Raw genomic sequence first — 25,574 nt, 5'->3', positions numbered from 1 at the left:
TACTGCCCTAAGTCAGACTTGAGAATCAACAACATGCAACTACTGACCGCAGAGGCCATCGAAATACGTGCTTGGATTTGGTCTTGTTCCATGCCTTGAACTTCCTGTGTAAGGGTACAGCCTCACATCTTTTTTACCTTTTCACTCACATAAAAAGCTTCCTCTAGGTGAGAACAGAGTTGGCAACAGGTCTAAATCCTTCTCAGGTGTTAGCCCTGGATTTAGGTCCAGCCTTATGATTTAAAGCCAAAACTTCAGGCTGGAAAAATAAAAACTAACTATATGAGGACGCAGGGTACAATATGGCGAGCTCAGATTTGAATGTGGATCTAAAATCCAGAAATGAGAACCAATTCTAGTAATTCTGGGTTTGTTTTTGACAGACTGAGCATGTCTCTGCAGGTGATGGGAGGAATAAAAAGAAGAATCAAAGCACTAATAGTTGTAAACCTAACTTCGCACTGTTCAAAACCACAATCAATCTGCCGCTGTGAAACATGCCCCCATGTACATACAGAGAGGTGAGAAGCTACTTTGTGAACACCTCAATCCCAGCCTCACAAAGTCAATTTTCATGTGTCTGGACTGAGGTGGTTCAAACGACGGCAATGAATTTACAATTCCTAAACTGGATTTATGAAGTGACAAAACATGCAGTTCTTGAAGCAGCTCTGTCCTGCACGGCAAGCTATAGCTGTATGCTAGTGCTCTCTAATCAAACCTTATGCTGCTCCCTCACAAAACAACCTTACAGAAAGGGGATGTATGATACATGTTCCACACATCCAGATCGCTACAGCAACAAGTGATCTGAATTTGAAAAAGAATTCCAGACTCTTGTATTCATGTCTGTGTCCCATGTATAACGTGAGTCGGAAAACCCAGATACAGATCTGGGGTGATTAGCACTTAAATTAATAAGGAACATAGAGAAAGAGCTGTGCCTAAAACATAGCACCACAGAATGTTTTGGGTCAGAAAGGACCTTCAGCTCATCCAGTTCCATACACCATCAGCACATTCTTCCTTATTTTAAGTTAAATCTGTTATTTTAAATAAAATCTGTGATAAAATCATTAAAAATACGCCTTTTATTGCAGCTTTTCTTTTTAACCCAGTATCCCTTGATAACTACCAGTTGCTCAGGGTTCACAAGCAGAGCACTGAAACGGTGCCTTTCCATGAACGAAGTTCTGTCCAGGCTGCGAACAGGGACATCAGTGGAAGAAAACGCGCCCAAGTGCCGGGGAAGATCAGGGGCTGCAAATGCAAACAGAGCTGGGAAAAGGGCGGCTTTGTTGACCAAACCAAAGCAGAGGAGGCGGCAGGAGCAGGCTTGGAATTCAAACGGGAAGGAGATTTACCGGAGAATGAGAAAATCTTTCTTCTGCTCAGATCGAAAAATCCGCTTGAGAGACTCATCAAAGATGGTTTTGTGAAGGCGGTTGGTCACGACGAGCTCCCCTAACCGGTACCAGCAGCGCTGCAGTGCTCCCGAAGGTAACCTCTCCTCCGGTGCAGCAACTTTCGCCAATGATGTGCTTTTGCCTTGAAGGAAGGCGGGGTTAGGAGTCAGCGTCGGGGCCATAAATACGAGGGTCCTATGTCAGGGAAGCAGAAGTCAGTGCACAGCAGCGTGCGCTCGGAGCCGGCGTTAGAGGGATTCCCCGAGCCCGCTGCGCCGCTCGCTGCCGGCCGGGACCGGACCCGACCCGCTCCGCTCCAGGCGTCATGAGCCGCGCAGCCGCCGCGCTGGGGCCGCTGCCCGCGCTGCTGCTGCTGCTGCTGCCGGCGCGCACGGCGCTGCTGGCTGGGGCCTGCAGTTGCGCGCCCGCGCATCCCCAGCACCTCATCTGCGACGCGGCCCTGGGTGAGTGCGAGCGGCGCCGGGAGCGCGGGGCTGTGGCTGAGGGCGGTGCGGTGCGGTAAGCACGGCCACAACCGCCCGAAACGGCTGCATTAGTTAGTGACTTCTTACTCTGAACCAGAACCGCTTCTCTGCTGCGTCCTAACGTGGAGCAGGCAGGGGGAACACCTGAACTTTCACATGGCTGCTGTTAACAGCGCCCGTAGTTACTAGAGCCGCTAAATGCTCGCTATGTATAAACCATGCATAGGGGGGGTTTACTAACAAATCGGGAGGACGGCATCCCCAGGACATAAAATAACAGCCCCCGGTGCTACGTATTGAAACACTCGGTCTCTGTTCTGCTCCACCCCAACTGCTTTAACTGGCTCCTGGATTACTTTGTCATTTTCTAATACTTGAGCAGGACAGTGATGGGCTCTTTATTCTCTACAGCCAAACTGGCAGCAGCACTGCTGTACGAACGCAACTTCCCATCGTTAGGACAACTGTGTCTCATGATACTCACTCTGCACTGGGGTTGGGAAGCAACTCGCAGAAAGAAACTCAAGATCTCAAAATTAGGGATAAGAAAATGTGTCATTTTGCAGTCCTTTGATTTCCCAGCTCAAGCTAAGGCTGGTTTAGCTTCCGTCTAGTGTGGCCAGTAAATGTAGAACATGAGTTTCCTAAGTGTCACAAAATTAGCATCTCTATGGGCAGGCAGTACTTTCTGCATACTGATTAATGGCTTTTATACCCTGACACAAAATCTTTGTGGCCATGACCGACTCTGAGCTCTGTTTGTGGCCATCAGTTAAATTGGGTTTTAATTTGCTCGTGTTAAGCAGTGTTTTCCATGGAGTTCCCTCCACCAAGCATTACAAACTTGGGCTTGTTTAAGGTGGGACAGAAAACAGAACTTGTGCGACCAGGAGCTTAACTCCGTATGTGCACATTGAGCCATATTCCTCTGCTGCATTCCTGGACATCAGAAAGTGATGGCTTTTAGACTTATTGTAGAGATTTTCCCAAACAAAAAAAAAAAAAATCACAATATAGAGGAAACTCAAAATGCTCATTCTGAGGCATCTTCCTCAGGAAAGTTATTCTGGCCATTCCTATGGCAGATAGTAAGATTTAATCTACTCTTAGATTCATTTTACAAATGGCAGCTATAGGCTTTCATATTTAAATACTGAAGCTCGTAAAACACAACTGCTTTGTATTTGGACTTGATGCCCAAGCTCTCACATCTATAAATGTTCCTGTTTAAGTAAACTGCTCCTTTTGGCTACGGAACATTCATATCAAGGATCCCTTTGTTTAATATCTGTCACTTGAAAACAGTATTTCTATATATTATAAAATGTCAGAGACATGTGGGTATCATTTCATATAAATATGTGCATACATGGTTTTATACATTCGTATGCATAAAACCTGCCCTAAAGCATTTAAGGGTGAATTATTTGATTTCCTGTGGCAACACCATCTTCCATAAACAAAGTCACTTTAAAGGATCTGTGGAAGACCAGTGGAGCTATGTGCCCCGTGTAAGAGGAATCCCTCCTAACCAGGGTGCCAGAGGTGGCTCCTCCAGCCTGCTGCCAGCAGCCGTGGGTTTAGATGCTATGTGTGGGGGCAGGCTGCAGGCTGGGGCTGCCCATGGGAAGGGGCAGCACCATCCCCTGGGAATTGGGGCTGGGCCTCTGCTGTTTGATGCATAGTGGGTCTGAAGCCACCTGGGTTCTGAAGAGGGACTGGGAAGCTCACACTGTGCCAGTAAGCATCCTGTGCTGCAGCATAACTGAAACTTCTCCTCCATAGCACCATATTGAAAGATATTGGGGGGGTGGGGGTGTTTAAGATGTAAAGATTAAACTGAAAATCCGTACTCCAATTTCAACACTTTCATACTTTCAAAAGGTTAAACAAAGGGACAGCTCTTCAGCTGCCAAGATCTATGGGAGTCGAGTGTTAATCCAGCTGTTTGCTGAGACTGTTCTGTTTTTTCAGTGATTGAATTCATCCATCCATCCATCCATTTACCCACAAACACATTCAAGTATTTCCTCACAGAACATCCAGCACATCTCCTTTAAAAGAAAGGAACCATGAGATGCCTCTGACTTCCACAGCAAAATAAAAGCTGAGACAAACCCAAAGCACACACTTGGGTCACTGCATTATTTCTCAGTTCACTCTCTACCATTTTACATTTCCTTTGATCACTTGTCATTTGGGTGGAGTGAAAATGGAGGTGGAAGGGGCTGAGTCATTAGACACTACTTGAGCCATTAACTGAATGTGTGAAGCCACTCAGCAAGCTTAGCATTTATATGAGAAAAACAACAAGCTGATAAAGTAATTTAAGTCCGGGACAAGCTCTTCTCACTTTTTGTGTTCCTGTGATTAATGCTGTGATACCTTGGCTTTTACTGTCAGGAGGGTTTTGTGGCTCTGTTCTCTTTCTAAACACCCACACAACCTGAGTAACTTGATAGAAGTAACAGGCTTTCTGACAGACCTGGAGTAAAAGAGAGCTTCTGGTCCTGCTCAACCTAAATAAGGAATAAGTGAAGAGCCCCGCAGGTGTTACATGGCTGTTAACACTGCAAGGATGGGTATGTAATGATGGGCAGTAAGTCAGGAGTGCCATGGCAGTCCTGCCATCTATCCGAGTTTGTGAGTTCATCTGCCCACTTAGCTGTAAGAGGGTGTGAATTTGTACAAATCTGAACTTCTCAGTAGCGTTAAACTTCACAGAGAGGCCAATCCTCATTTGAAGGAAGTGCCTGGCACCCTGAAGATACACACCTGTTATCCCTCTTGTGTTCTTCTAACTGGTGCCCAGGCCCTCCTAAAAGGTGCTGAATGCCTCCAAACCCCAAAGAACACCCATATTTCTCAAGAGGACTTTCACTGGGCATGGAGCTGGCAGGTTTGTGACACTGCAATTCCATGCACTGCACTGCTTATTGCCAGTGCTGAGCCCTGTGCCCCTGAAGCATCCAGGAGGCCTTCTCCATACTGCAATGAAACGTGGTGAGGACATGCTGGTTAAGGTTTCAAAGCCAGTAGCAAGGCACCATAGTGTCAAGCCAATGAAAGAAAATTCCTCTGATAATGGCTCTTTTTGGAGAGAACCATGGATGCAATTGAGTTTATCAGGTAGTGTTGAGATACCAGATTTCCCTTTTACCACTGACTTCAGTCTTCCTATACTAACCCAAACCAACCTTCACATCAAATTAGACAATCTAGAGAGAGAAATGGTAACTGAAGAGAGGACCAATTCCTTTCCAAAGTCGGGCACTTTTAAATCATGCTGGCTTTCCCCCTTAGGCATAAGCAAGGTTATATTTTGGACAGCAGGATGAACGTGTAAGCACTTTGCATTTCTTAGATATATAACACCAGTACCCTCCCTTTCAAGTCAGATGTGATCTTTCTGATTTAAACTGTCTTACTGTTGTTTCTTCTTAAACATCTATATAAAAATGGTATTTTTCTTGAATACTGGGCACCACATTCCAACAGAACTGAAAGACCTCGAGTACAAATCAGTATATAATATAGCTTCAGAGCATAGTTCTATAGCTTTGGAGAAGGGTGGCACATTTCAAGTATGAGGGAAGCTTTACAGCTGGAGCTTGGCAGCATTTTCAGCCTGTTAAAAATCACTGAGATCAGGCATTGTAAAGATGTGCGAGATGATAAATCAGGTTTTAATCACATATAAAAAGAACAGTAAAAATCATATTTAAGTACACCAGAATTAAATTTGCAAAGTCAGCTCCCCCAGGATAAAATTACAATACACTATGTCTTTATCACTGAATTTCCTAATAAAAATTCCACTGCTCAGTGTCTCCCAGTTTTGCCTCTCTGCATCATAATATCTAGTTTTGTACTGGAGTGGATTAATTTGTACATTATTAGAGAGGGAAGTAACTGCCCTGATGGGAAAAATCAGCGTTGGAAAACGTATCAGAAATGCAGACAGTTTTTCTTCCAAGTTAGGTGAGAAAAGGTGAACAGGGACACGAGAGTAGACTTTTCTGTTTCATTTTTACTGTATTACGTTGCAGGCACTCACCATATTGTTAATCTCACAGAGACTACTTGCTGTGAGCAGTGTGATTATGCAGATAGGACACCTGCATGTTCAAGCTGATGAGCACCTGCAGTGGGGGTTTTGACACAAAATGAAGCAGCTCTGTAATGAATCTTCACGTGGTTGGGAGTAGAGCATTCACACAGCTGTAACCACACCATGGACCAGAAGACCATTACAGACAGGAATGCAGACCTTCATCTTCGGGGGGGGGGGGTCAGCAGTGCCCCAACACCTCCTGACTCCTGAAGGCCATGCTTGAGGGAGCAGGCAGAGCGTGGCACATCCTAGGTCACAGACCCCACTAACAGACCTGGGGTCACCTAGCTTATAGCACAGAGTTGCCTACAGTCTTTTAGACTCTCCTCCATAGCACAGAAAGGTTAAAGCACTTGGCATATGATCTGCATTTACATTATTGTCTTGCCAAAGGGAGGCTTCCTAGCAAGGTCCTTCCTCTAGAGCGAGCAATCGGTGACAACAACGCATAGGTTAGTCCTGAAGTAGCTTGTCACCAATGAAAGGAATTGCACACCTATAATTTCTCAGGGGTCCCACACCCCCCCCCCCCCCCCCAAAATGAAAGCCGAGTTTCTATTCCAAGAGTTGTGACTTCCATTATAGCAACAATGCACTGGACGTTTGCTGTTCCTGTTCTCTCTCAAACAACAACAGCACTGCACCTGAGCATCCTTCTTGCACAAATAATTACGAGAAAGAAGCTGTGAGACTCTATTACCGTAGATAATCATAGAATCCCAGACTGGTTTGGGTTGGAAGGGACCTTAAAGCTCAGCCACTTCCAACCCCTGCCATGGGCAGGGACACCTTCCACTAGAGCAGCTTGCTCCAAGCAACCCGGCAAGATATTAGTGCCATTGACAGAGCATGCTGCCAGAGCAGTATTTTCAGAGCCCTGATTATATTAACCAGTGAATCCTCTTAAAACCAGCTAGAAATTATACTACACTCAAAAGCGATGTGATTCCTGTTTGGTAGGTTTAATGCAGAGGTGCTGAAAGCGAACAATCCTCTCAGCCTCACGTCCTCAGCAAGTGGCTGAGAAAAGCTCAATTCAGTCCTGTGCCCAGCTGAGCCCCACAGTGTTCAGAGAGCAGTGCTGGGATGTAGGGATCAGAAACAGTCACACCCTTCCTATGGCCACTTTTTGTTATAGGAGTAAGTTCATTAATAAAAATTATTGAGAAATAGACATTTTACTCTTAACACACACTTCAACAGACTCATAAATGATGGAGATACCAAACCTACCGTTCACCTATTTTGGCTGGACAACACCCTGCCGAAGTCAGTTACAGAGAAGGGGACAGTTTTCCTTACTTCTCCAAGTCCGAAAGAAACACATAGTGACATTTTTCACTTGTCTCTGATGTATACTTTTATATACATCTATAGTATTCCCAAATGAAATTTAAACCCCCTAGACAATATGAACCCTCAGGAGTTATCTAATTTGAAGTAGCTACTGATGCACTTCAGTGAAGCTCTTAATACAGTACCCGCAACCCTGGAAAGGCCCATCCCTGGTACAAACTGCCTCTTACAACACAGTTACAACTGTGGTACATACACATTCGTGGCATCAGAGCCTGACTTCTAGATGCCATCCAAAAACCCCCAAACTGCCTGCAGTGACTGCAGAGATACGGTGCTGTTAATCACTACTTACAACTGCACGTATTCGTCCTAGTCTTTGCTGAATGTTCAATAGAGCACCTCACTATTCACTCTCGGTGAATAGTTTTAGTGCTGCTATGGGAATAGCAGTATGAGTCCTTCTGTTTGCAGCTAACACTTGGCAAACTCTTGGTGAAACAGCTTTCTAGGATAAAGACCAATTTCCTCTTTAGGAGGAGGAAGTATTACCTGAATTAGACCTACAAATAACCCTACATCTGCTCGAGGTTTGGAGACAGAAGCAAGCATTTTGAGAACTTACTTCAGAATCCCAAGTCTAGTTAGCTTCCTAACTTACTTGTCAGTTCTGAATTCAAGACTAGACTGGCATTGCCAATAACATGGAAGCCTAAGAAGTAATTTCCCATCTCCTGCAAATTACTGCTCTTAGAACCCTGCCATACAAGCATGAAAACAGGGCTCTCTCTGTAAAAACAGTCACTCTCCTTCCCTTTGCTCACTGGATTTCTTCATGGCAGTGTTCCCAACGGCTTCAAAGCTGTAAAATGAGGTGGCATCATGAAACTGAACAACCGGACAGGATTCTACGGAGCCAAATCCACTGAGCACGCCCCTCCTGTCAATTAGAACACGGCTGACAACCGCAGAGTAACGTAGCTTTCATGGAAAAACCAGAGCTGAGCATGGTGTAGAAACATGAAATCGCAGAAGAATTATGCTGATTTAGGAGTACCTCAGTAACACTGACTCGTTGCTGAATATGCTGTAAATGCAGGATAAGGAAATTCAGGAACTGGGGGACTTCTACTGAAAAGCATGCATTGTAATGCCCAGAAACTCAAGCCCAATATTCTATACACACACTGGGGGGAAAACACAATTCAAGATTAGAGACAAAGATTAAAATATAAATAAATAATAGAAGATGAAAGACTGCCAAACTCTTAATCCTATTAATTCACCAACCTTAATCCCTAACTTCCTCATTAAAACATATCTCAATAATGCGGTGTTTCTTCTGCACGGAGGAAGGGGCATGCAGCTATGAATGGAAATCTACAATAACATTATGTATGTTGCTCTACAGGCTTTGGAGTATAAAGAGAGTGTTATTCTTCAGCTGAAATTAGGCAGATGTTGATTACCAGTCAAATGATGTGGTATTGAGGCTTGCAAAGTATTTCTGGTAACATGAGCAGCAGCTGTAAAAACAGCGCAGGAAAATAAAACTGACCTTGAACAACATTAGGAAATCAGGCTATTTTTAAGGTTATATTTAAGTTTATCTGTTAAAAACACACTCCCCTCCTCTGTTTGGAAGTCTGTAAAAACTAGATCTTAAACTCTCACTCTCATAAATTGAATCTACTCTCCTAATTAATAGGAAATAGAACCACATAATCCTCTGGTTTAACTGGGAAGCCAAACTCCATCAACTCCTGCCTTCAATACAAGGAATTTTTGGATCCCGAGCCAAAAACACACAGAGAGTCACAAAATCCTGACCTACCTGAGAGCCCTAATGAGCTTAAGCGTAGGCCTCCTACGTTCTGAAAGCATCAGATGGAAATGCATTTTGGCTGCAGTTTGGTAACGCAGTTTTGTGTTACCAAAACACGAAAGAGTAACTGAATTCTACAAAGCATTTACATTGAACAGTACCATGCAAACTAATATCCGTATGAAATGGTAATAACATAATCCTTGGTATCTGCTTTATTGACTTCAGAAGCATTGCTGTTTTTTTGGGGACAGTGAGTAACTGCAGTAATTCTCAATAAAGATGCCATGAATAATGAATGATGAAATGTCCCCACTTACCATGTCACAAAGAAAGGTGTTTCACTGCTGTTGTCTATAACTAAAGACTAGTGGCTAGGATCAGTTGGTAGAGGGACCCATACTGATCGACACACAAAACCTTTTCCAATGTATTTGGGACCTATCCCTTCAATGTCCAATACGTGGCTCTATCTCCTTATTTCTCTCCTAGTTTTCTGTTTTGGGTTGATGAATGATGAATGACGAAATGAATGATGAAATATCCCCACTTATCATCTCAAAACGAAAGGTGTTTCACTGCTGTTGTCTACAACTAGAGACTAGTGGCTAGGATCAGTTGGTAGAGGGACCCATACTGATTGACACACAAAACCTTTTCCAATGTATGTGGGACCTATCACTTCAATGTCCAATATGTGGCTCTATCTCCTTACTTCTCTTCTAACACAGTTACAGATGTGATTGTTAGGTCACCACACTTACCCTTCTCATGCTGGAAGCACCACCAGGACTAGGCAATGCTCTTCCATACACTGCTTTCCGTAGAAGAAAGGAAAAAAGCCTACTATTGTTAAAGTTATGCTCTTCTGCAACATGAAAGCGCCTTCAGATCCTAGCTGGCATAAACATCTTTTGAACTAAAGATTCCTTGACTTTGGGTCTAGGAGCTGTGGAGGAAGAGTGAATATTAACAATGTGTAGACTTACAGATCAGAAATCCATCCTGCAAACACAGAGGAAAAGAGTTTTTCAGATCCCCTCAGTACTGGGCCAGCTTTGCTCCTGGTGCATTCTGTTTATATCTAAAATTGAACTAGTAGAGCAGCTTTGAACATCTGAGTTGGGTTAGAGACTGGAAATGAAACTACTGTTTGCTGATCTGTCTTGTTGAAAGGAGAATCGATAGATGAGCTGTTTGCTGAACACACTGGCTCTTTTTCAGCTGTTTAAAGCATTCAGTCACACCTTGCTCGGCTCTCGAAAGAGAAAACTGTTAGGTTTCCACTGCCAGAAGAGTAAGTATGATCTAGCACCTCAGCAGATAGCCTGAAGTAATCATCTCTCTCTCTACTGAAGTCTGAAACAATTAAAAGCTTTGCATAAGGATTCAGAAATCAACACCACAAAAGAATGGTTGCATTCTCCTGCATGTTGTAAGCATCAAAAGCAAGAACTGTGTGGACAAGTGCACTGGATAGCTGTGACAACATCAGACATGGGCCAGATGTGCCAGATTTATCCTCAAAGCAGTGTATTGTTAGATCCGTCTCATCACCAAGCTGGTGTTGGCGTCAGTTGTTTGTCAGCACTCCCACGGGGACCGAGCAGTCATCTTTGCTGACTTTGATCTTTGTCCATTCTGACTTAATGCATCAGTTTTCATGCAGCCCCTAGACTCAACTTCCAACCTACCTCCTCCCTCCAAGATCTGCTGTAGAAGAAGAGAAAAATACATGAATCCTATCAAAAAAATACATGAATCTTATCAAAAGATACATGAATCCTACCAGGGGTGATGAAGCTGGCCAGCAAACTTTGATGAAAAAACCCCCTCAAACACAGCAAAACCAACTGATGGTAAAGTATTTGGACACCCATGGCAGAAGTGCTCTCTAGATGATGCCATAGAAAGAATCACGACTGTTGTAAACTATAAAAGCATATCTATATAAATAGAGGAGCAGGATGAAACAGGCATGTTTTGAATTAAAAGAACAGAGCCTAAAACACATGGATGCCAAATTCTTCTTTAAAGACGTTAAAAGTAGTCCAATAACAAACAGAAGATGAAGCCCTTGCAGTAAATTCCTAACAGCCAGATTCTGAAAGATCACAAATAAATCTGAGTCAATTTGCTAAGTGCAAGCTGCCTCTGAGTTTAACTCTGATTAGTTATCCTGAATAAAGATAAAGATTTACATGCCTCTCAGTGGAAAATCAAGTAACTGTAGCAATGAACAGAAAATCAGGTTTTGAAGACAGAGTACAGACCTTTCTGCATGCAGTACAGGTCATCTCAACTCAGAATCTGTGAAATGGAGTTACAGCACTAGCAGAGCTTTTTTTGGACTCAGAGCAGAGAAAAATGAAGAAAATTATAAGTGGGAATGGGATAAAAAAAATGGCATTTTTATGAGCCTGCAGTTGGCAAATGGGTCAGCATGAACAGAGAAACCAGGGGATTTGCTGTTAAAGGACGTGCTTTCAAAAGGCCTTAAACATTTCAGGTTAAGGGCAGCTTATTAAGCCATAACATAATTCTCCTGGTACTGGCACTTGATACTATTACTCATTACTTTGTTTCATTGAAAAGCAGCAGATGCCATTCCTGCTCCAAGCAACACATGTAACACAGGCAAAGATTTCCACAACTACGTCCCACATCAATGGACACACGTGTTCTCTCACTTAGTGACTAGCATGTCTATGCTACAGACACATGTGCTGCATTTCCCACCTCTCTTGTCAGAGGTTTCAACTAACCCAGATGGCATTTCATTTGGATACAAATCAAATACTGCAATACAATGTAAGGAAAATCTCTCCATTCTCTTAAAAGTTATTTCTAAGTTTCCAAAACAATCTGCTTTAAAAATATCAGTGTATGTAAAGCTGCACATTAGGCAGGTAATTAAACATTTTAAAACATTATGTTCATGTCAATCAATCAGTAACTTTTGTCTTCTTTTGGCCAACTTGCCCCCATTCTTTTACAGAATACAAAATGTTTTAGCACTTGTATCCTACAAGGAGGGGATGGTCCTGGATTGCACTGATCACTGATAGAGGAGCAGTGACAGGGTGTTAATAAAGCCCATTCTTAATTCTATAGGTGAACACTCTGAAGACAGTGCAACTCTTGACCGGGTTTTGTCCTGGCTGTACTGTAACCTGTGGCACTACCAGCACTGTCCTGTAGTCTCTAGTTATTGCAAAGTAATTTAGCCCAGTATTCAAATGACAGTCATCAGTACTATGTCACTGATTAGTTGATCAATTCTGGAAGCTTCCCTTATGATACTGCAAAATAAATCAAAGCACGTAAAATTAATTAAGCCTTTTATAGTTAGTTTAAATGCTTTTAGAAACAGACAGGCATCTGTTCATCAGATGGCGTGAAGCTGTATTAGCACCAGTGAGACATGCAGCTAAGAAGGGAGATGACTCCCATTTCATAGCGAGGGCTGCAAAAAGATCATACAGACAGTTTGACACCTGTTTTAGAAGTCCTTCCCTTCTCCTCTCTTCAGACTGAAGGATGGAGATTGTAGACTGAAGGATAAAGTGGGCACCCGGCAGTCACACAAGCCTGTCACCACAGCACAGGAAAGGCCACTCGCAGAGCACCCCTGGGTGGCCCGCAGAGCCCAGCTTCACTGCAGTTGTCTCCTGCTTTACTGTGCAATTACTTCCTGTGCTGGATCTAGAAACTTCACCTTTACAGCTCCGAACGAACAACTTGGGCTCTGTTCTCCTGATGTTCTTTCCATAAAGACTTTCAGCGAGCATATGAGACGCACTAGAGCCTCCGTCACATTCCAACCATGGTTTCAGGAGCCTATGGTCAGAGCAGCAGAACGGCTCGAGTGTAGGAACAGAGGCAACTTCTGCATGCACTGGTATTTACTTCCTTTGGTAATAGAAAATAGTGCTGGATCTCCCAGAAGTGTCTGCAATGAGGCCAAATCCCGAAAGCAGACCTTTCGCTAACCTCTTTTGAGAAAAAGTCTATACAAGCTTTTGATAATAACCCCCCCCCAAGAAACCCTCTTCCCCCCAAAAAATCCACATGGCTTTTGGACAAGAAGAATTTTTGAACTGAAACATCAGGTTCTGAATAAACTCAACATCTCTGTGGATGGGGCTCCTGCACTTGTTCCTGTGCATATATTTCCCTTAACCCAAAGAAGTTCTGATAGACAGAGAGGCAGGCAGAAGTTTTAAGTAATCCTTGAGCAGAAGGCTAAGCAGAAACAGCTGCATCTTGTGCATGTGAATGTTTTCATTCTGCTAAAAGGACCTATTTTTATAGATAAAAGTTCATTTGAATACAGGGGTTTTCAAAATGACATACAGACATATTATGCGCCCATAGCTCTGTTTCACCCTGCATACTCTGACTGATAGTAATTTCAGAAAAACACTTGGGTTTTCTATTTTTGCACACCTATTTTTGCTTTCTTCTGTTGTTCCCATAAATAATAAGGACGCCGTCCTCAACCCATCTACCACATGACCATACGCTTTGATTTAGATCCCTCTCCTTGTGCCACTTGTTCCTTTTCCCTACAAGAGCAATAGTGTCTGGCAACACCTTGATCAAAGTGTCAGGCATTAAAGAGACAGGTAGAAGTAAGTGCTCAAAAAACACTCCTCATGTTTTAGGTAATTAAATGTAAGGGCTAAAGCGAGGCAATAAGTGTAAGAAAAAAATAATAGCCGCATGAGCCATTATTACAACCTTGTTCATAACCTTTTAGTAACTTACACCTTTCTCTTCCTGTCAACGTAGTTTTTGAAGTCTCATTTGTAGCAAAGCTGATGCTGATTATAAGGCTTATAAAATTCCCTGATTTCTTGAGACAAAGCAGTGAAGATTAAATTTCTGCTCAGGTAGCTAGATAGCTAACGGAGCCTGAAGTAACCTGGAGGCTACACCTGAAACACAGACGCCTGCTGGAAGGATGTTGCTGCTCAGAGGCGGCAAGTTGCCACTACGGATTCAGCATAGCTCGTGGGAGCCAAGAGCTGCAGCGTGAGTAAAGCTCTGAGGCTCTGCCCAAGCCCTGTGTGGCTTCCATCACATCAACTTCCTTCCACTTCAGTCACCTGAGACAACCTTCAGCTCCACGGTGGGGAGGAAGGTTTACACTGTAGGAAAGTACCGTGACTTAAAATAGGAGCTCAGCAGAAACACAGCATCCCACCACTGGAATCCTGGAGTCAAATACTATGTCTTTTGGAAAACCATACATATTTTTAAGGCAGAACAAATCTGCAGCAGACTGAATGACTGACATTAGAACATGCAGACCACGCAGATGTATTTCATACATGCAAATTTCTCATAAGGAACCAATAACAGTCCAAGATAAAATGACATTATTACAATAAACAACCACAGGTTGTTCTCAGTCGAACAGAGGAGAAGCCAAGTCATGGCATACTTGGAACTATGTCTTGAAAAGAAGTGCAGACGAGGAGGAATTCTAAGCTATAACCACCATCTGAACCACGAGTGGAGTAAGGGAGATGGTGGGGCCCAGGAATGCTGCATCAGGAAGTGCTTGTGGTTAAAAACAGAAGCAACCACATGAATAAGAGGTTTCAGGAGACAGCGAGACGACACTGATTGCAAAAAAATATTAGAGCACAGAAAAAGAAAACCAAGAAGAATTAAAAGGCCCCAAAAGATCCGTGCGCATTTGAGTCTGGTTTCAGGAGAACAGAGAAGTAAAACCCAACTAACTAAAGATGCAGGCATCCTGTAACAATAAAACTTTCCCTTCTTTGAAAGAAATCTCAGTTTGGTCTTCCTTCCCCATCTGGAAGCTTTCTCTTACACAAACACATGAGTGAAAGCACACAACATAGAACAGTTTTACTTTTCTTCTGCATACCCAGAAAAAGATCCCTTAATGACAACCCCCCCAACGTTACACTTTCAGCCTTGCGTAACTCCGTGGAGACCCTTTGAGCTATCACTGATCATCTGGAAGGTTTCTCTCAGATGTTAACATGCGGAATCTAATAAAACTATGAAAATGAGTAATGTTTCAATATTAAACACAAGGGGGGAAGCAGCTTTAATTATCCCACAAATGTTTGCGTTGAGTAGGCAGGAAAAGATTTCCTGCGTATAAACCATGTTATGGTATTAAGAAACTAATGGAGCTTGCTCCTAGCTGCTGTCTCAGCCCTTACCTTTTACACTGAATGAACTCTTTAATGAGAGGACCTCTTTTTAGAGCAGTCAGGATGCAAAGGAAAGCATTGCAAAACAAACCAACATGATTCTAATTTGACCTTTGCAGCAGCACAGTACACACAATCCACAACACTTTTTATCTGAATTAGATCAAATATTTAAGAAGTACTGTTAATTAAAGAGATGCTGCCACTCACCATTTGAAATGAGGAATTTGCTGTTCATACTTGAAAGAACTCTTTCCTTCCAATCCAACCCATAAGTCTAAAATGCTTCTTTAAAAGAGTTTAAATGGCTTGGGAGGAGGAAGCATCATGCCAAAAGACAGAGGACTCAAGCTTTGAAGCTGTTGGCATCTGCAGCATGTTGATTATTACATCTACTTTGGTCTGCTAATAAGTGAGGAAATGAGAACTGACCGTCACTGGGTGGGACTGACCTCTATTTGGCTGTAAGGAAAACCGCAAACTGTGTTTCTTGTTCCTTTAGGTATGGTGTTTAGTGGTCAACACATTGAAGAAATGTTTGGGGGGGGGGGGTTGGAAAAGCCAGATGCCAGATTTTCCTCTGCATCAGCCTGAGACATTTTTCAGGGAATGAGAAGTATGAGGATTTCACTGTAAGAGTGGTCAGACCCTGGCACAGGGGCTGAGGGAGGCTGCAGAATCACCATGCTCACAGACAGTCCGCACTCAGCCCTGAGAGCCCTGATTTGAGCTGGGCAAGAGGCTGGACCAGACCACCACAGGCTCCTTCTAACTGAACTTACTCTATGAAGCATCATGGCTGATTCACACTAATTTTGACAGAAATGGTCCCTTTCGTCATAAAAAATAAAAGCAAAATAAAACAGGAGTCTGAGGGCTGCTCTCCTACTGAAGGATACTTCTGGTCCCTGCAGATGCAGAAGTCTTAGCAGAGATACATCTCTGCCCAACTGCAAACTCAACATAGAGTTGAAATGGGGTCTGAGGTTTGACTGTTGGTTGCTCATCTCTGCCAGCATTCCTATCTCCCTGCAGATACAGCCTGTTCCAACAAGTACTGCATCTGCAGAGGAGCTGGAACAGTGGCATCCAGAATCAAGCAAAACCAGGACTCTGAATTCTCTGGGGGGAGAGGAGTCCCCAGAGAACATTTTGCCATATACCATGTTCTTAGAATCCTATCATTCTCTGTGCCTAATAGTCATGGTGTATGTTAAAACAGCATACACAAGAGAGACGCCTCAAACAATCAGATTGGAAAAGAAATAATTTCCTCTTCCATGAAGTCGCATGCTTTCCTTGTTTAAAGAATAGGAAATGAGGGGCTAATTGATTTACACAGGGCAACACAACTAATGATGTGTTAAGAAAAGTGCTAAAAATCTGTAGTCTCAGAGAAGTGAATGAAAGAAGATTCTCTTCTTGTCCTCTGATTTCATGCACAAAATTGATGTTTTTGTCTTGCCTGGCATGGTCTTTCAGAGGGTTAGCTTCAAGTCTATTTAACTGATCAACAGTTCTTCCATCACCAACAGCCATGTCATTTCCCTTGCTCACTGACTGTAATGATGATGGTTTATAAAATTTTATGGGATTCAAGCCTTAAAATCTACTTCTAGGTGAAGTGTGAAACAATGCTAAAACCTATCAATGTATTTTTTTGCCTTTGCTTGTAAAATCAGGCATACACTTATTTGCATTTAAATCTTCTTCTTTATTACAGTGATTCGAGCTAAAATATCCAGTGAGAAGGTGGTTCCTGCCAGTGATAATCCTCTTGATACCCACAAAATGATCCGGTATGAAATCAAACAAATAAAGGTACATGGAATCACTAAGCTATTTTGAAGTTCAATGCTGATAACCTATGCATATTACTATAGTCTAGTCCTTAAAGGCTTTAAGATGGAAAAGGCTCCAGCTGGCTCTCACTGATGTAAAACAGATCATGAACTACCTGCGTTGGGAATACACAGGAAACAGGTCATGTCTTTCAGTTAAAAGTTGTTGATGTGCATTGGTGGGGATTTTGTTCGTTGGTTGGGCTTTGTTTCTTATGCTTCCCAGGCTGTTTTATCTCTAGTTTTCCATAAAATATTGTTTCACGTTATTTGTATGACATTATATATAGATATATATTTTATATATATATATATGTAATGACATTGACTGCAACCCCTTAGCAGATCATTATGAATGCTACCTGTTTAAACAGTAAGTAAGCAGTCCTTCAAACTGTTATCAGTTGATCATCTCACAGGAGGTTTAGCAAGAAGAACCTATGGTAAACAAGAATATCACAAAATATTCCCAGGGGTGCTTACCACCCATAGATTCTGAGAAGGTTTTATAGTCATTTTCACAAGCCAGTTCTTTTTACCTTGCTGAAACAAGCCCCCAATCTCTTCACCATCTGCCACTTTGTCTTCTTAAAGTATTGAGGATGTTTTGAAACGTTTCTTTACAGAGGTAAGCATATACATGTCAGAGCAATTCTCTTTCCTTCCATTAGCACTTGAATCTTCTGTTGCTACTCTGCAATACTTCAGTAACATTAGAGAAATGCAAATAGCCTTGTACTTCAGCACAAAAAAAAAGACTGAGAAGTCTAGTCGTGTTCCCATTCTTCAGTGACAGCATGCCAAAATCTCCGATACAGATCTATACACTGGACCTGCTTTGGAGCTTCCCCCAAATTTGTCTAAGTGAAGGCCTGTTCAAAATTCAGGCATCAGTACGAGAGCTCTACTTAATTCTTCTGAGCTTCAGAAGGCAAGTAGCTGGGACTGGACAAATCAGAGAGATTTGTTTTCTAGTAAAAGATGCTCTGCATCATTACATACAGGTTTAGTCTAAAGACAAATGGGTTTTAATAGTCCCACCCTGCAACTTCTCACTTCTGGCCAGAAGAGATTCAAGAAGAGGCAGGAGCTGAGAAGATCAAATATGGATTATGAGTTAAACAAAAGATTATCATCTTAAGAAATGCTTTAACAAACATCTATGTTCAAAGCAGAGATAGCTCAGTCTTTGATTTAAAAAAAAAACAACAAAACAAACACCAAACTCATTAAATATTAACTAGATCCCCATTATACATTGCTATGGAGATATAAATATATATATGTCTTTAATAGCTAAATCAGTTTGTGTTACCTGCATAATGCCTCTTCAGTTAATTTAGATGAAGTGATGAGATACCAAAAGAAAAGCTGCACTCTACTATACACTGTAGCCCAACCCCAAGTTTCCTAATGGAGAGAGAACTCAAATCAGACAATACTGTTGTAGTTACTGTGTACTAGACACCCGTGTCTAGCACCCACACCCTCAATAAGGTAGACTGAAGTGCAGCAGAAGGAGGGGATGCAAGTTTCAAAGACGGCAGGCTCAGTGTGTTTGTTTTTCCTACTAGAGTACTTCAAATTCACATCTAATCTTTTTGGATAAGAAGTCCAATGACAACAACTTTGGCTTTTTTTACTCCATAAATAAGGCTTCAGAAAAATGAGCACATTACAGTGTATTCTCTAGAGCCCTGTACTATTTACATCCCTTGAGGGGACTCAAGTAACTTCATTTTCCAGTGACACGGCTGTCCCAAGAGCCCCGTGACCGACGGCCGCGGCTGTCAGCACACAGCACAATGTCACCCTAGTGCTGGGGTTTCCGTGAGCTCGTTTTAGGAGATGACAGCCATGCTGAGGGTGATCAGCATCTTACGGTGCTTTCTTGCTTTTGGGCACGAGTAAATTGGTTTTGATCTAATGGCTTATATAAGAATTCTTGTCAGAGTTGGAAATGCTGGTTATGGAGCAGTGACCTGAACACTGCACAGGCTTTGATCCTGAACCCATCCACCCTAGCACTGCAGGCTAGGAATGCCGAGAGTTGGGTCCCGTTTGCCAACAGTTATTTGAGAAGGCTGCATTGGGCAAAATTCTGGCTGTGGAAAATGATGCTGCAGCACCTTGCTTAAGATCACAGAATCAAAGGATGGTTTGGGAGATGAATGCTGCCCCTGCATTACTCTGTAAATGGAGGATGCCAGTAGAAAATAAATTGAAGAGAAAGCTGCAAAAATCCATCAAAACCACTGAAAAAGCACAGTTAAAACCCCTATAATTTGAAAAAAAAAAGACCTAATTTCCTTCTAAAAATGAAAAATAATGGACACATTTCATTTAGTGTGGAGAAGGGGTCCAGTTGTTGGTATGTCCTCATATCAGTTCAGATGTTAGAACCTTTCTTGAAGGGATGCACCGTGTATTTCTTTCAGCTGTTGTTTGCAACTGCTCATTCCTGTTTGTTTTCCACTAGTGACTTTCCGTGTCTGATCGTTTTCAGATGTTTAAAGGATTTGAAAAGGTCAAGGATGTCCAGTATGTCTATACCCCTTTTGATTCGTCCCTCTGCGGTGTGAAACTAGAAGCTAACAACAAAAAACAGTACCTTTTGACAGGTAAAGTGTAACAAAACTAATGCACCCACAGAGCCAGAAGTAACTGCTCTGATTGACTGCAAGAATATGCCAGCCCTTGTGATAAAATATTTATGTTCTAAATAACACAAGCACAATGAAATGTACAGTTGTGTAAAGCTGTAGTTACACTGGGATCTGACCTGGTTTCCATCCTTCAATAAGCTTAAAGCAGTTTCAAAGGAAGGTCAGTAACCACGCCATTAGTAAATAGGAAGCATGGCATCCTTATCTGTTTAAAGCCAACAGCAGTGCTTGTCCCAGGAGTGGCAGACGTGCTTAATGAGACAACATGCCCACACGTATGCAGACTGGGGTTCTAAGTAATTACAGATTTTTCCAGGGAGCCCCGAAAGCTAGTTTAACCTCCTGCTGCATTTGCATCCAGCTCTTGCTGGCAGATTATGAGCATCTTCTGAAATCTGTTACATTTATTTAGCCCCATCAGCAGAATAGTTCTCTCAGGTCTAATGACATTCCTTGAAGAAATTGTGAAACACGACCAATTTGGTGGAGTTAAAAACTTATATAGGATTTCTATACCCTATAGGTTTTACATAACTTATATAGGGGCTTTTTTAATAAGATATTCTTGCAGTTGATTTCAGTATTCAGAAAACAGTTTTATTTGCTTGCCTGATTTTTCTCATTTTCCATGCTGTAGGCCAAATTTTAAATGATGGTAAAGTCTTCATCCATTTATGCAACTACATTGAACCATGGGATGACTTATCCTTGTCTCAAAAGAAGAGTCTTAATCAGAGATACCAAATGGGCTGTGGCTGCAAAGTAAGTATAGAACAGAACACTGGCTAACAAACAGTGGAGCCTCCTCACAGGCACCAGCAGCCCTCCCTGCTGGGAACTGTTCTGTACATGAACTATTTCATATTACATGAGAATAAATATTGTTTAAATGAAACCTGCAATGTGCTGACTTCATGCCCTATTTCACGTCTAGATTACGACCTGCTACATGGTGCCCTGTTCCATCACTGCACCGAACGAGTGCCTCTGGACAGACTGGCTGATAGAAAGAAAGCTGTACGGGCACCAAGCCAAGCACTATGCCTGCATCAAGAGAAGTGATGGCACTTGCAGCTGGTACCGAGGTGGTCCTCCCCCAGAGAAAGACTTTATTGACATCAGCGAACCTTAAACCCATCACTTTCTAGAAAGCCTCGGAGGCTAATTCTATCAAACACTGCACGCTCACAGCTTTGAACTGCCATCCTCTAATGTATCTGTTGCTTAGAAACAAAAACAAATTGTCCTGTACAGCTAAAGTACGAGTCTGTGGAATTGGCACTCACGCAAGATGAGGAACAAACCTCCTGGAAGTAGCTACTCTGTAAAGTTACGCTTTGTACAGAGAGGCTCAAGCTGAGAATGCGCCTCTGTGTCCTCTAAGGCACAACAAGTTTCCCTTTTACCAATATGAATGTACAAGAACAAAAGAATTGCCAGATTTTTTGTCCCCTATTTCTGTTAACTTACAGAGTTTCATTCCAGCCCCATGTTTCATTCCAGATCTTGCTGATGAACTACAGAATGTTTTATAGAACTATTTTTTCTGTATGGAAGCCTTCTGATACAAAAGAATTATTGTACAGTGTATATGTAAAGTGTTATAACAATGTGTTATAAAAAAAGATTAAAAAAATCCCTCTATCTCCTTATCTATTGAAACAAGTTGAACAGTTTCCTGATTCAAACAATCTATGCTCTGTATTTTGTACATTACTTAAGTCATAGCTTTCTTTATCTACAATTTCATGGATAACTAAGTTAAGAAACAGCTTTGATAATCAAAATCCTCTTACCCAATTCAATATTTCTATGGACTAGGTATATTTTGGTGAAAGAAAAGCCACATGTTCTAATGCTTCAGCATTTCATGGAACCTCCACAAGTAACAACAGGCTAAAACTGCACATATTTACAGAAACCATGTGGGGCATCACAGCAGCTGCAGCACCTGATAACGCCTCTCTAAATATGTGACTAGGTCATTGTATTTCAGCACTGTTAAAAGCCTTGGCTTTAGAAACTCATGTAAAAAAACATATGCAATAGATACTGAATGACTTACACTGCAAGTGATTCCTTTTAAGCTCTCAACTATTCGATCATATCAAATAGATTAAATTTACATTAATGATTCACAAATACCCATCATACTCTGTCATACAGCATTCAGTAACTCATGAACTAGAGAAGTGTTACAGTGTACTTTGCTTTTTAGCGTCTTAACTTTTATGAATCGATTAGTGTAGTTCATAGCTAATCCCACACATACTTGAGTTACAAAAGTAATTCAGTTCACAGTGGTAAAACTCATGGAATTCTGTCAGTAAATGCCAAAGTTCAGACAATTATACAACTGCTCATTCCATAAACTGGATGAGACCCATCACACATGGTATGAATCTGCAATAGCTGCCATTTCTGATGTATTCTACTCTCTCCAATTGGGTTTCTTTTACTTCATCCCAGTTTTGGCTAGAAACAACTCTCATGTATTCCTCACAGGCGACTTCAGAACAACAGGTGGAGATTTAGGCAGTTCTGTTCTCCTTTGGTTAGATCGGGTCTATTTAAACACTGTGCTAATTCCTGCTAACCAGTGGGACATTTCCAGCCCATGGGCTCACCAGGTATCAGAGCTGTTCCTGCCTATTGGTTCAAGGGTCCACTTTTCCAAATAGTCCCTTACTCTGTTTGCTTTAGGGTCCTTATAAAATCCCTGGGACTTCAACTTGCAAAGAAGATATGCACATCTTGAATGAAATTAGAGGGGCCTATGCACTTAAATTTGATGAAGTAGTAGTCTGGACATCAAATGCAGCATGTTCACACCCTGAGTTATGCTGCATTGGATATACAGTGTACACTTGTTAAAAACCAACTGTATGAATGATTTTGGTGACATATTCTGTTCATGTTTCTAATGTTTATTTTGGCACTTGCATGAATCCCTATTTAAAGGACAGGTTTCAAATGCTCTTGTGAGAATAAATATACTTACTCTTTTGGTGGCTAAACTTACACAACTCCAATGAAGCACAAACGGAGCAGTGTCAATGGGAAGGCATGCCGTTATTCCCTTGAGGAATATATACCCCATAATAGTCAATATTTCTCTTTTTTATTTACTGGAAATCACTTTTGCTCTTTTAACTTACAATCCTAAATTAAAACACCATCTATCTGTCCTGCCAAAAGTAAAGCCCAGCTCATTTTCTGCTTTGCTAAAGGCAAACCAAAAATTACCCAGCACTAATTTGGACCACAGACTTACCATGGCTGCTTACATAAATGAAATACAAAGGCTGCATTTCTTCCCCAAAAGAGTTGATCTTGCAGCTCCTATACTGACAGTGCTATTTACTGTCAGTGCTGAGCATTTATATTACTAATTTACAGGAAGACTTAAAAATGAGGCTGTATTTCCTCATGTCAAACCAAAAGCACTCCTAGACAAGCCTGCAAGAGTTTAATAACCATACAAAGGCTGAATCAAGAGCATGGCTAATTACTATTCAGCACATGTACAGTGGAGCATTTGTTTCCAAATCCATTTTGATGCAATGGTGTTTTCTGAATAGCACTGTGCAGCAAACAGATATTTCCTGCTTTTTAACTCAACATAGTTCTGTTTCTGTTTCAGTTTTATAGTGATCAGATCTTAAACACAACTAATCCGACTGAGAATTGCCTTCTTCATGTTCCTTGTAAAAATACGTGTTTTCTTTGATATTTATGAACAAACTGTATTATGAATTGTATGCCATAAAAACATTTTATATTTGACCTGCCATAAAATATCCCATATGGGATGCGTCAAAAGTAATAACCGTCCACTTTGATTTCTGTCTGGGCATAAATCTAGCCAAATTTCCTGCAATGGATGGTACAAAGATGTTGGTTTTTTTTTTTCATATCAGTAAATACAGCACTAAAAGCTTTACAGAAACCTGTCTCAGAATGAGGTTTTACCTTCCCTGAGATTCAGCAGTGGTAAAGCCTATGAAAAGGATTACCTACAACACAGCATTCCCAGCATGTTATTTCCCTAGCAAGATTTTTACTGTAGTGGCATTGATGTATTACCAACAGTGAATTATTTTTACAGCATTTTATTTTCACTTCTTGAAACTGTGTCCGTGCCATATGAAAGGTGAGAGCAGAAATACAGCCTGGGACAACTTTGGATTTTCATTTGAAAATGACTCACATGACTTATGGTAAGAGACGGGAGACTGCACAGGTGAACAGTTGGAAAACCAGCACCCTGAATATTGCTGGCTTTTGGTCAATATCCCAGTTAAGTTTTCATTAAGTTGTCCAACAGTTATGTTGAAAAAGCTGTTGTTTTGTTTTCATGACAGAGAACGTAAGAAGTGGGGATGTAGTGAAATAAAGGGAACTAATTACTGAGGGAAAGGCTGTACATAGCACTCGACTCGCACTGAGTTCAAAAGGCCTTACAGCATTTTGTATAATCAGTCTGAGATGAATGTTTCTGTTTCAAAAAGTGTTTCATTAAAGCAGCTCCATTTTTACACAAAAGAACAGCATCTTTCTTTCTTTACCTTTTCTTGCCCTCTGACGGCTCGGTACAAAGGATCACTGCAGTATGACAGAAGCAAAAGGAGCAGAAGCACAACCCTACCTCTGGCACGCTCAGCTGGAAACTCAAGTCACAGAGATCTGGAGCTTTCCCTGCTTCCCCCCACCCCAGCTGGTTTGCACTGGAGGGGAGGGAGAGAGCTCTAGGTTACAGTTTGGAGAATAAGAAGGGAAGGAGCAAACACAAGAGGGACTACAACAAATGACTCGAAACTGTAAATGCCAAATTCTATCAAAGCAAACACAAGTGAGGCTAGCTATGTGTTAAAACCAGCAACATTTAAATAGGATGATGTGATTTCAATTTGTAGAACCACCGAATCCCAGACCAGTCTGGGTTGGAAGGGACCTTAAAGCTCATCCAGTCCCACGGGCAGGGACACCTTCCACTAGAGCAGCTTGCTCCAAGCCCCTGTGTCCAACCTGGCCTTGAACACTGCCAGGGATGGGGCAGCCACAGCTTCTCTGGGCACCAGAGCCTCAGCACCCTCACAGGCAAGAACTTCCTAACATCTAAATCTACCCTTATCAAACAGAAGACTCTTGATACCCAGATCATCTTACAGCCCATTCTAGAACTTGGAATAAAATGTGAGCTTGTACCATGTTGCCCGATTGTTTTTTCCATAAAGTTCCAAATAATTTCTTTAGAAGGCAAAACCAAATAAGCTTCACCCCAATCAGCTACTATAGCCCATGTAAACCCTATATGGCACAACCAACACCAAAGTGCATTTATTTTCTCCAGATTAACATTCATTATATAGAAATATGTAAGAAAAGATACTCAGCTGTAGAGAATAGTAACATTTAGGAGTTCCAACAAAAGACAAATAGCTTATCAGTTCAGACATTAATGAGCAATGTAGAGGAACAAGGGGAAGAGGGGGAAACCCACTCAAATAGTTGTTACACTCTTAAGCAAAGTAAGCCCTATAAACACACGCGCGTATTTCCTGTTTGTGGTCTATTACTGAATTTGAATTCAGTTGTTCCAGACAGCAGATTGCAATTGCATGGGTAGACACTATGTAAAAATTAAAAGCTAACACATTAATCCTTGTTCCCACGTTATAGGATATTTTCTTTGTTTTTAATGTACTGCAATTTAGCACTGCATTAAAAAGGCTTGCTTTTTC

General features: G+C 41.8%; 2 protein-coding genes across 2 annotated transcripts in view; one reads left to right on the top strand and one right to left on the bottom strand.

Annotated features, from left to right (window-relative positions):
- Nucleotides 1–25,574, bottom strand: part of SYN2 (synapsin II) — a 172,691-nt gene that overhangs the window by 59,164 nt on the left and 87,953 nt on the right. The gene's annotated exons all lie outside the window — the stretch shown is intronic.
- On the top strand, nt 1,604–24,378 carry TIMP4 (TIMP metallopeptidase inhibitor 4). The gene is given in 7 exon segments (XM_061472963.1): nt 1,604–1,674; nt 1,676–1,709; nt 1,711–1,870; nt 17,047–17,144; nt 19,671–19,785; nt 20,468–20,592; nt 20,765–24,378. Coding segments are annotated over 7 exon segments (801 nt in total). The 3' UTR covers nt 20,963–24,378.

The sequence above is a fragment of the Pezoporus flaviventris genome, unplaced genomic scaffold (genome assembly GCF_033815535.1).
Source record: "Pezoporus flaviventris isolate CSIRO_AGI_PZ_B2104156 unplaced genomic scaffold, CSIRO_AGI_Pfla_v1 ptg000073l, whole genome shotgun sequence".
Classification (NCBI taxonomy): domain Eukaryota; kingdom Metazoa; phylum Chordata; class Aves; order Psittaciformes; family Psittacidae; genus Pezoporus; species Pezoporus flaviventris.
The sequence above is the reverse complement of the archived record's forward strand: the minus strand, read 5'-3'. Positions and strand labels throughout refer to the sequence as shown.